The 12500-nt window shown below is 43.2% G+C and overlaps 1 protein-coding gene across 1 annotated transcript in view; it reads right to left on the reverse strand.

Annotated features, from left to right (window-relative positions):
- Positions 1–6722: 6722 nt before the first annotated feature.
- LOC143123532 (ras/Rap GTPase-activating protein SynGAP) overlaps positions 6723–12500 on the reverse strand; it is a 59325-nt gene continuing 53547 nt past the window's right edge. Inside the window, exons 3-4 of the mRNA XM_076284985.1 lie at positions 9331–9454; positions 6723–6757 (exon numbers count right to left, since the gene is read on the reverse strand). Of these exons, the coding sequence (XP_076141100.1) occupies positions 6723–6757; positions 9331–9454 (159 nt within the window). The remainder of the gene's footprint in view (positions 6758–9330; positions 9455–12500) is intronic.

Here is a 12500-nt window from a genome sequence, read left to right on the forward strand (position 1 = left end):
TTTCACTCAGAACTGAATTGAACTGTATGTGCAAACACTTCATTCCCTTTCCCATAGAGATTTTTTCTTACGAACCAGGAAGCGTTACAATGCTACAGCTAAAATCTACAAGCTCTAGTTAGGTTGGTCTAGTTAGGTTGAAGTCTTTTTTTAGTGGCTGTAGCTTCAAGTTTAGGGAGATAAGCTAATGTTGACATGCCACGTCAACACCCGTGTTTGTGTTTTTCATGCTGGACCTGACATAGGGTGTGGTCGCATCGTCGATTCTACTTTTGAATTCGAAGTTCGAGATTGGGGTGTTATTTCGATCGATTTTTGACATCATGACAGCCCTAGTATACAAGTCACAACATGTTGGAGTTCTTATGTCACTTTAGGGTGCTATAGGCCCCTTCAATATGTGTAAATATCCAGAACCTAGGTTTGGTGCGCACGCAACATGGGGTCAGAAAATGGTGCAACTAATAAACCGGCATGTTGAGCTGTCAAGGTATGCACTTTCATTGTCACCCTAGGACCGCAAACCGTACCTTTATAAATGAGTCTTAGCTAATGCCGATTGTCTGTCTGATCCTGAGCTAATAACAGAATGGGTAGAAGACATTAGCAAGTGGCCAGAGATTCATTGGCCTGCCATATGCAGCTATCTGGTTGACAAGCCCAGTATATGCAAAAAAGTAGCACACGTAGGTATTTTTCTTGACATTTCAGTCAATTCACACACACAATTCAATATGGGATGGAAAGCTTTCTGACCCCGATAGGTGTGCGCATTTTTCTCTGACGTGGACCATGAAGGGGTCAATAGGCTAGTTGGAATTGCCCACCTCAATAAACTATGCTAAGCTATGCTAACAGTGGGTGTTTAAGGTTGAGGTACTGCACACACACAATGAGAAGGTTATGTGTCATCTTATCTAACTCTGGGTGAGACAGTGAATAAGTTAATTTCCCAAAATGTTTGCGTGCTCCTTTAAGCATTCAGTAAAATCAATTTCTTAAAGGCGTACTATGACCTCCGCCTCTTCCATGGTGTTTTGTAAGATGTGTGCACCAATCGGACACAACACTTTTAACTACCTTGGTTCTAGCCAACTATCTGACAAAGCAATCAATGCCTGTGTTTCTAAAAAGAACGTGTTTATTTGCATCTCATTTTCATTCTGCAATGTGAAAGATTATTATGAAAGAAATCAATATCATAGGAGAAGGGGTGTATGAATTTATGAGATTTGATATGGCCACTAGCTTTTATGGATACAAAGCTGTGTGTGTGTGTGTGTGTGTGTGTGAGAGAGAGAGAGTGTGTGTCTGTGTTTGTGTGTTTGTTTGTTTGTGTGTGTGTGTGTGTGTGGCTTTTCTTATTTGTGTTTTGGTTTTGGTATTGTACAATGTGTATGGGGGTACATTGCTTTGTTACTGCACTATGCTCACCTCTGTGAGGTTCATTAGGAAAGTCTTATTGTACTGTAGAGACAATAGATAGAATTGTGTGTGTGTGTTTGTATGTATGTTTGTATGGTTAAGTGAGCCTGTTCCCTAACTCCACTCAAAGTTTAGCTAAAGGCCTCCTCTAACACCATGCTGTGAGTTTGAGGGAGTTAGCTTGCTAGTCAGCCAGACCTCTGCACTACCAGTCCAGTGGGGACAGCTCATCGATGACGGCCCCGAACAAGAAAGTCAAGAGAGCAGATGATTGAATAGTTAATGCTAGCCATGCTAAGAGTACAAGAGAGCAGATTAATAAATAATTAATGCAAGCAATGCTAGCTTGGATGGCAGCCAGCCAAGCAGTGATTAATGCAGCCTAATGAAGACCATAGCAAGCTATCAGTGTAGGCTACTCATTATATTCAATATTAAGGAGACGTCTGTGTTTTGCTAACGCTATTAGGAGTTGTGTTAGTGAGTTGTGTTTCTATGGCAGGCATCTCCAACTTTTTCCTCTGAGAGCTACTTTGACAAAATGAACATGGACGAGAGCCACTAATGTTTTTTAGTAGTCGTAGTAGCCTGTATTCACATAGCTGATCTATACATCTATTGATGTATTCATTTCAATTCCTATACCTTCTCTGTTTTGTAGACTCCTGTGGAAATTGATGTTACATTATTACCAACTGAAAAACTCACACCTCAGATACATATGTACTTGACATTTACATTTCTGAAAAAAAAAAAAATACTCCCTCCAATATAGTATATTTTTTGACAAAGAAAGTGTCCAAAGTGCAGAATTCAAAAGGTCAGGTATTCAAAGGTACTCTTTGGTGTTGGGAACCCAATAGTTGAAGGAGAAAAAAAAAAAAATCTAAGACACTCTTCTCTCAGCATAAAAGCATAAATGCCTTTATTTTAATGGCTATATCATGTTTGAAAACTTTAAAAACAAGTGGGTGGGACAACCCATGCGTAGCGGCACAAACAGTCTCCTTCAGGCTATTGTATGTTATTTACTTTTAATGGCCTGCTTGGTAGTCATTTATCACAACCTCATGCCAAGCCTGCATCACCGAATAACCACATTAGCCTACTAGGGAGCAGCCTAATTAGCCTAGAAATCTAGACGCACCCTAGCGGCAGCAAATTACATTTGCTTCCAGGGCTAGTCTAGCAACTCTCCATTGGTTTGTGAGCTTGAAAAATTAAACTTCAATCAGGCCAATCAAATTGTGTATAGAGTCATTAGGCGGGATTAACATAATGATTGATGGCAGAGTTGGAACGGTTTGGCTTAAATTCCCTGCTACTTGAAAACAAAGAAGATGGATGTTGCTGTTGGCCAACAGTGTGACACGAGTTAAGCTTGTTTTAAGTTGGCAAAAGTTTGAACTAGACAACTAGCTCCGCTGGTGGGAAAGCGCAAGGGACTCAGCGCTGTCCTATTGCGTGCAGAGGGAATTTGAAAGACAACCGATTATCCCGCCCCTCGGACTGAGCACTGCGAACGGTGAGTGCCCAGACCTTACATTTTAATGTGGGTCTGGCTCGTCAGGCTACAGCCTAATATGTTGGTAAATTGGTAAATTATAATTTTGTATCAGAACAGAACAGGAGAGAAGCTACTGGTTGCTCACAAGGTATTGGGGACCCCTGTTCTATGGACCTCTAACGCTAATGCTAGCCAGGCCCTTTGAGGTTTGGATGGGGGACCATATTGACATGCTCCCATGTTAGCATTAAATGCTACGCATGGTTATCAGAAGTCCCCCAAAGGCAGTGGCCTCATAGCCCGCTGCACTGGGCTCGTTAGAAGAGGCTGTCAGTGGGAATTCCGTTAACTGGACGTTAAAAAATGAGCTTGGGAGTAGAGAGTGAGCTCCTACTTGAGGACACATGAGTGCAGAAAAGAGAGAGGGAAGAAAAGTAGGACCTTAACCTTAATGTGATCAGATAGATTCAGTACCAGTACTACAGCCCTGTGTAAAACCGTGGTCTACTCAGCAAACTTAATGAAATCTATCAGTGCACAACAGTTAATTATCTGCATAAACAGCATCACGGGGCACAGCACAGAAGGAGTTGGCATGGCGTGGAGCTTGACCCATGGGCGGCCGTCAGTTAGCCTGGAAAAATCCAAACTTTCCACACGAAGTGGATAGAGAGTCTGGTGACTCACGATTGAGATTGCTTTCCAACACTTGCATCGCAGTGGGCACTAACTTTGAAATCATTGGTCCAGCCTTACCAATCACATTGATTAGAGATTCCTAACGTTACTTCCTACTTCGCCTAAACTTTACAAACTGCCAATAAATACCATCAACAGCCAGGAAACAATGTATGGGTCTACCTTTGCTGTATATACATTTCTGCATTTTCCCAACTGCATTTTTTGACGCTTGCAGGTGTTGCTGCTACTGTTTCAGTTTCATCTTCCCCTCTTGTCGCTGATTGGCCAGACATTTTTTTTTGTCTAAGGAAAACGTTAGTGAATTATCGTGTCCCACTAGTATCTCCCTGAAAGGAGATCTAGGATGGGCGGGGTCAGGCAAGCCGTCAGTAGCCCTCGCGATAAATCACCTGATTCGCCTGATTCCAGATCATGAATCATTTATAACTATGCCAACATGTACAGGGAACTTCAGACAAGTTGAGGCAACTGTAGACAACTAACTTTTGGAGTAAAGAAGTCTTTCATAATATTCAGTTTGAAGGTATCGTGTAAAATGATCTCTGTCTCTACTCTCTCCTGAGCAGCCGCATTCAGTGTTACCTCAGAGAAGTTTCACAACTTCTGAAAGTGGTAGTGACAGCGTAGATAGTGTTTTTGGAGTTGTGTGTGTGTGAGAGAGAGAGAGAGAGAGAGAGAGAGGTTTGAGCTAGCAGAGTTTGAGCTCCTACTCCAACTTGACACTTCAAAGAGTCCCGAGCCGTCGCCCTCTCCCTTCAGATATTAGAGACAGGCTGGGCGCAGAGCGGGGGAACAAGGGAGAAATAGAGAGAGAGTGAGAGAGAAAGAAAGAGAGAGAGAGAACGAGCAGAAGGGGAGGCGGGGTGAGAGGGAGATAGACAGATACAGAGAAGGAGAGATGAAGAGAGAGTGGGGGATAAAGTCCCGCTCAGATTCCCTTTTCTTTCTTCTTCTTCTCCTCTTTCATCTGGTGCCATCCTCTCGTTGGGACTCTTGCTCGGGACAAACGGCGTCGATAAATAAATTAATGATGCAGGAGAGGAGGCGGGGAGAGAGACAGAGAGGAGAGGCGGGAGCTTGTTGGTGTTTTTGTTTGTGTTTATAATGATGCTGTTGTTGTTTATAATATTGTTGTTGAGCCATGAAGCAGAGGTGGATATGGGAGTTTGTGTGTGTGTGTGTGTGTGTGTGTGTGTGTGTGTGTGTGTGTGTGTGTGTGTGTGTGTGTGTTGGAAAAGTGCTGCTGTCACATTAGTGGACCTGAGAGAGTAGAGGCCCTCGTAGCACATAGGTCCCCGCTGGACAGAGTTCAGAGAGCCTTTCATAATGCTGGGGCTTAATCACAAAGACTGAAAGGGGACAGGAGAAGGAAAGATGGAGGAGAGAGAGAGAGAGAGAGAGAGAGGAGAGGGAGGGAGAGAGAGAGAGAGAGAGAGCAACCAATAGAGACAGTGATATGGAGACAGAAGAATCAAAGATAATCAAAGATTATATGTGCATTTGTGAGTGTGTTTGTGTTTGTGTGTGTATGTGTCTGTCTGTGTGTTTGATTCTACATAATAATGCATTTCAATATGAAAAACACCCCTCTAGCAGGACAAGCGTACCTTGCAAAATGCATTACCCTGCAACGTGCAAACACCTCTGTTGACTCTTTTAAAACCATCCCTTCTCTGCCAAACTCTCTTGTTGCTAAGAGACGTCTGAAGGCTTCCCAAAAACTCCTGGCTTCCTCTCCTTCCCCATGTACACTGCTTCTGGCCTTTCCCCCAGTGCCCAGAAGTCTTGTCTTTGTGAACGATACAAGGTCCTGTGCCTCAGTCTTACAAATACCAGCCTTTTATTTCAGGTCACTGGCTACCTCTGTATTTGTTTAACCTTTAATTAAGTTTGGTTTGGGAACTGGACATGAGGGGAGATGGGGGGAGACGGACAACACATGGCAACAGCCAGGGAGGGTTGAGAGGAGGCTTTTACTGTACAGTCAGGTATTCAGTCCATTAAGCTGATGTTACAGTGACTTGCTGAACAGACCCGGTTTCAAGAATTACCAAAGCCAACATGATTTATTCGTGTGTGTGTGTGTGCGTGTGTGTGTGTGTGTGTGTGTGTGTGTGTGTGTGAGAGTATGTTGTGTTTTATTGTGTGTGATTGACTACTGTAGATGTGTGTGAGTGTGTGTACTGAATGTATGTGCTAGTGTGTGTGTGGGTGAATGTTGTGTGTGCACGTTTGTGTAGGTGTGTGTGTGTGTGTGTGAGAGTATGTTGTGTTTTATTGTGTGTGATTGACTACTGTAGATGTGTTTGAGTGTGTGTACTGAATGTGTGTGCTAGTGTGTGTGTGGGTGAATGTGTGTGTGTGCACGTTTGTGTAGGTGTGTGTGTCTGTGTGTGTGTGTGTGTGTGTAGCCACATATCTCACACTTGAGAGACCATCTGAACATAATTCACACAACGTGGGAATGCACGTGATTCAGTCATACGCTTGTGTGTGTGTGTGTTTGTGTTTGTACAATAGCACAAACACACACACACACAAGCACACACACACACACACACACACACACACACACACACACACACACACACACACGCACAAACAAGCACAAAAAATAACAAACAGAACAAAGCAAAAAAATAAAAAATAAACACTGTTCTAACATATTCATGCATAAAAATCAACCTTAATCAAACGAAACAACCACGTTTTCTTCTCTTAAGCAGTCACTGGGCATGAATAATATATTCCAGCACCTCCAACCAGCGGAGCCAGAAGAGGGAGAAGAGGCTGAACTCAGAGCATTGATGGCCCAAGAAGGGTGCACAGGGCTGGGTCAGTATTGAGCCAAACCTCCCTCTGTGCTGGAGAGGTCAAGCCGCTAGGTCGCTAACATCCCATAAGCACTGCTGCATCACAGCTTATAAACACACACTGAGATGGACGGAAACACTGGAGACTGGCGTGTGCGTGTGTGTGTGTGTGTGTGTGCGTTCGTGTGTGTTGTCCTTCCTGGTTTCTCTGACACACACACACACACACACACACACACACGAACACGCACGCACACACGCACGCACACACACACTTACATAATCTGTGTGCCAGAGACTTGTTTCTCCCCTGATACACAAAAAACACATCAACACTCAAATACATGTGAACTATCCTGTAACACGTGCACACACACACACACACTATATTACATAAGCACATCTGTGTAAAGTGCTTCTATCCTCTGAGACTGGCAAATCCACACCTCTGACCTCAAAGGAACATCACAGTCAACTGGGGCATATGCACACACACACACACACACACACACACACACACACACACACACACACACACACACACACAAGTTTGACTTAAGACAGTGAGAACAACAGACCTGATAGAGGTAGAGATTCAGAGAAGAACGTAGATGTAGAGTTACAGAGAGAGATGAGAGAGAGAGATAGAGAGAGAGAGGGAAAGAGGGAGAGAAGGCCGTAGACATCTGATGGAGTTGAGAGAGAGAGGGAGAAAGAGAGAGAAGGTCGTAGACATCTGATGGAGTTGAGAAAGAGAGGGAGAGAAAGAGAGAGAGAAGGTCGTAGACATCTGATGGAGTTGAGAAAGAGAGGGAGAGAGAAAGAGAGAGAGAAGGTCGTAGACATCTGATGGAGTTGAGAAAGAGAGGGAGAGAGAAAGAGAGAGAGAAGGCCGTAGACATCTGATGGAGTTGAGAAAGAGAGGGAGAGAGAAAGAGAGAGAGAAGGCCGTAGACATCTGATGGAGTTGAGAGAGAGAGAGAAAGGACGTCTGCAATGAGGAGACAGCACTATCACTGCCACACACACACACACACAAAAGCACACACACACACACAAACCCATAAAATCACACACACACACACACACACACACACAAACTCACAAAAGCACACACACACACACACACACACACACACACACACAAACCCACAAAAGCACACACACACACACAAACCCATAAAATCACATACATGTACACACACACACACACACACACACACACACACACAAACCGATAAATCCACACACAAACACACACTCACAAACCAATAAAACCACACACACAAGCAAACAGTAAAAATATACACAATACTACTCCAACACACGAGTACCCACACACACAAACATTCCAATGAAACACAGATTTACTAGGGCCTGAAGCTGCTCATATAGTGAACTGTCATAAAAAGAAAATGTCCACAGTGTCATTCTAGATTTTTGTAGATGCACATGGGCCTATAAAGCCAAAGAAAGCATAAATATTATTTGAAGTAGATTTCTGTATTTTCTAGTGAACAGCTGAAGAAAACAAATAGCAATCCAAAAGATTATCAACAGACACTACACATATGGCAAACAACAGCTGCCTTCTTCACAGTCTACCAAGCAAGCTGCTTGCTTGTCAAACAAAGATAAGATTCAGTGTGAAATAGAAAGACAAAATGAAACAGAACAGTAGTGGCCCAACATGACTCTGCGCTATAAAACAGAAAGATGTCAACAGCAACATTTATGCTTTACTGGATCCCTAGTAGCAGCAACAAACTATAGCAGTAGACACATCACCATAAAACAGGTGCAAGATCGACCTCTACTGGCCGATTGAAGAAATAACACCCAAAAGTGTATAAGTATATAGTATAATATACTATATATAGTATATACTGTATACTCTTTTGATCCCGTGAGGGAAATTTGGTCTCTGCATTTATCCCAATCCGTGAATTAGTGAAACACACTCAGCACACAGTGAACACACAGTCAGGTGAAGCACACACTAATCCCGGCACAGTGAGCTGCCTGCAACAACAGCGGCGCTCGGGGAGCAGTGAGGGGTTAGGTGCCTTGCTCAAGGGCACTTCAGCCGTGCCTACTGGTCGGGGTTCGAACCGGCAGCCCTCCGGTTACAAGTCCGAAGCGCTAACCAGTAGGCCGCGGCTGCCCCTGTGGTATCCTCCTGAGCAGTTTGTCAGTCTCTCTGTTCAATTCAATTCAATGTTGCTTTATTAGCATGACTGTAGGTACCGTGTTGCCAAAGCACAAAACATAAAAGCATAACAATTTGTACAATAACACTGCAGCATTGTGAACATATTAATCTCATATAAAATCAGTTCTCCCTTCCTCCCTCTGCGTGGTGCCTGAGATCAGCCAGTTGTGCAGGCCCTGTCTAACAGTCATTCACACACCCTGTTGGAGCTGCTCTGGCGCCCTCTGACTGTAGATCCCTTCACTACTGTAGTTCTCTAACGAGCCTTTTGACAGATCATTTTCAGGAGAAAAACACCCACGGAAATGAATTGGCACCACACTGCAGCTTTGCAGGGGTAATACACACATCGTTGAGCAATTTGTAGCCTGAAACCGATCGGGTTGTTTATCCACATGATCAGAGGAAAGGATGCACCACACCAACACACTACAGTGCACATTTATGACTGGCAGGTGGGTGGAACAGGACACTGCCCAGTCAGGAGTCAATAAAATTCATGTTGTGGGCATTGGTCAAGCAGTAGCACAACTATAGAGCCAGTGGGAGATATATAGATAGATAGATAGATAGATAGATAGATAGATAGATACTGTAGGTAGATATATAGAGAGGGAGAGAGAATGAAAGAGAGAGAGAGAAAGAGAGCAGCATGTCATCTTTAAACTTACCACTCTCTGTGGACAGCTGACTGTGGAACTCTGGGAACTGTGTTTCCACAGGAACACTAATGGTGCGACGCAGTAGGCGGACCTTAGAGTCCATTCGTCTGTTCTGAAGAAGCAAGGGATGGACCTGAGAGAGAGAGGCGAAGAGAGAGACAGAGAGAAATGAAGAGAAAGAGAGAGAAAGAGAGAGAGAGGATGCAAAAGTTAAGAGAGAAAGTTGAGCTGTAAACCTTAGAGGCTTTTAATGATCAAAGGTGTTCAGGTTGAACTTTACAGACGAATACACTAATCAGACCAATAAAGCAATGAAACAGAGAGCAGATGAATACAAATTGATGTGTTGCATCTCCAAATGTATGTGTGTGTGTGTGTGTGTGTGTGTGTGTGTGTGTGTGTGTGTGTCCTCTCCTCTCACCTCATCCATTACTCTGTCAGCCTTTCAACACTCTACTTTTCCACCTGTGTTCTATCTCTTCGTTCATTTCTTTCTCTCATTCCCTTCCCTCCCATCCCACCTTCATCATTTTCACTCCTTTCTCTCTCTATTTCTCTTTTCTCATCTCCTCTCCTCCTCTACAGTAGCTCCTCCTTCGGCATCTGTCTCTTCATGAGCCATTAGCTGCTCCACTGGGCCCTTCGGCCGCACGTTTCTCCACCAATCAGACGCTCATTCTGCTGGAAAGGACAATCTCCTCAGGTGGGGCACTCTATAGATAAGAGCACACACATGCCCCTCTGCCTTACTGGACGTCTTATAGAGAGATATACGTGTAATTGTACTTATTGTTATTTATCAGTATGTGGACTTTTTTATCTGTTGTGTTTTTTAATAATGAATGTGTTTTATGGTTATGTTTACAGTTATGGTATTTAGCAGATGCTTTTGTCCAAAGCGACATACAAATAAAAACAATACAAAGTTAAATTTAAAGGTTGTATCAGCGATAGCGGGGATACGTCACTTCTGTTGATGTTCAAACAAAACAGAGTGCTAGCTTGCTACTTCCTCCCCCTCTCTACAGTGCATTTAAAAAGCTCCTAAACGCGCATCTCGTCGGGTATTGGTTGAAACACTTTATTTTGCCTTTGAGTGGGTTGCCAACCCTTGTTGGTAGCAATTGTTTTTGTGTATAGATTTCCACCTACAGAGACGCTTTTTTTGACGGCCTGCTTATGGGGCAGACAGCTAGCGGATTGTTAGGAAAGATTAGATGAGTGTGATCATTTATGTTTGGGCCTTTTTTGACCCTGAAATTGCTGATACAACCTTTAACATTTAAAAAAGTTGGTAAGACTACATTAAGGAGAATAGCAATAATAAACAGCAATGTCAATTCAATCAATAGCCTAATGAAATTAAATAAATACAATACTATAATTTAGAATATATACATTTTTATTGACTGTTTGATCCACACAAGTATTCCAATGCTCCTGTAAGCTTATACATGAGCAAATGGCAAAAATAAACACTTGACTTGAGATCATGAAAGATATTCAATGTATTTTTTTTGTATTTGTTTTATTGGTAACACTTTATTTTAAGGTTCACATGTTAGCAACCAATACATACCTAATTAATACCTGTATTAGTGACTTGTAAGGCATGTGTTACATTGAACATTAACATTACAACATTAACCATTTGTTAGGTGTGTATTCACAAATTTCTTGTTCATGACGAATTAGGCCTTTATTATTGATATAATCTTAATAATGACCTTGTAAGCCTTAATCTCTACATACTAATTAGTAGTAAGTACCAAAATAGAATATGCATAACCTACTTGTATACTGTCTGAATAAATCCCAAATAGTAGGAGAACAGTTGTAGAATAAGCAAGTGTATGGCTCAACCTCATTGCTGCATTTCACTGCCCAGGTTGCTGTGTAAAATAGCACTTAATAACTGGGAGATTGGCTCCCATTCTAAAGTGGAAACATAAGAGCACAACGGTGGAAGCCAGGAATTGAACCCACAACTTTCAGGCTACTGCATGCTAGCCCAGCTCCTCAACCACTACGCTACACCACTGCCCATATCAGTGACTTATTGTGTGCTCTGAACTACAGAGGACAAAGCCAGGGCCAGAGATTGTCTCTGAATGAACTGATGCAGGCAGCAGGTGAGAGAAGAGAGAGAGGGAAAGACAAAGACACAGAGCGGGATTGAGGAGAGAGAAAAATCAGGAGAGAGACTTTGACTTTTAAGGTTCCTTTATTGACAGTCAAAAAGGAAACCAGGTAACATTAAAACCAACCCATAATAAAAACCTCCCTCCACCCCACTCTCCCCCCCAAAAAAACACACACCCACAACATATCAGGAGAGAGAGAGAGAGATGAAAGTAGTGAAAAAAGTGAGTGTAAGTAAAGGAAATACAGAGAGAGAGATATAAGAAGAGAGGGATACATAAAGGGTAAGAGTGACAGAATGATGAAAGAGAGAGAATGTGATATGGATGGAAAATCAATAAGGCCTGACTACACTTCCCAGAATCCTCTCTGTCTCTGGAGAGGAGTGGAGTGACACTCATTTAGCATTCAGACACCTACTGTATTCCTGTCAACCTTTCACTCCAGCTCTCTCACTTTACTCCTCATCCCTCTGTTCTTTTTATCTCTGTCCCTTACTATACCTAATCCTCCCATTCGCTCCTCTTTCAGTCTCTCTCTGATCATCCCATTCTCCCAATCCTCTATTCAAACACAGACACAGACTATGGGTCCATCAGCACTTAACAGGAAGATACACTAGTGGCTGCAGCATGTCCATTTTCACACACACACACACACACACACACACACACACACACACACACACACACACACACACACACACACACACACACACACACACACACACACACACACACACACACACACACACACTGCTTCTCATTCCGTGTCTGTATATGTAACTGGGGCAGCCGTGGCCTACTGGTTAGCGATTTGGACTTCTAACCGGAGGGTTGCCGTTTCGAACCCCGACCAGTAGGCACAGCTGAAGTGCCCTTGAGCAAGGCATCTAACCCCTCACTGCTCCCCGAGCGCCGCTGTTGTTGCAGGCAGCTCACTGCGCCGGGATTAGTGTGTGCTTCACTTCACTGTGTGCTGAGTGTTCCACTAATTCACGGATTGGGATAAATGCAGGGATAAACTATGGCCGCCGT

The sequence above is a fragment of the Alosa pseudoharengus genome, unplaced genomic scaffold, assembly GCF_046254945.1.
Source record: "Alosa pseudoharengus isolate Yale_2024_CS ecotype anadromous, Long Island Sound unplaced genomic scaffold, YU_APseudo_1.1 YU_APseudo_1.1_scf_14, whole genome shotgun sequence".
Classification (NCBI taxonomy): Eukaryota; Metazoa; Chordata; class Actinopteri; order Clupeiformes; family Clupeidae; genus Alosa; species Alosa pseudoharengus.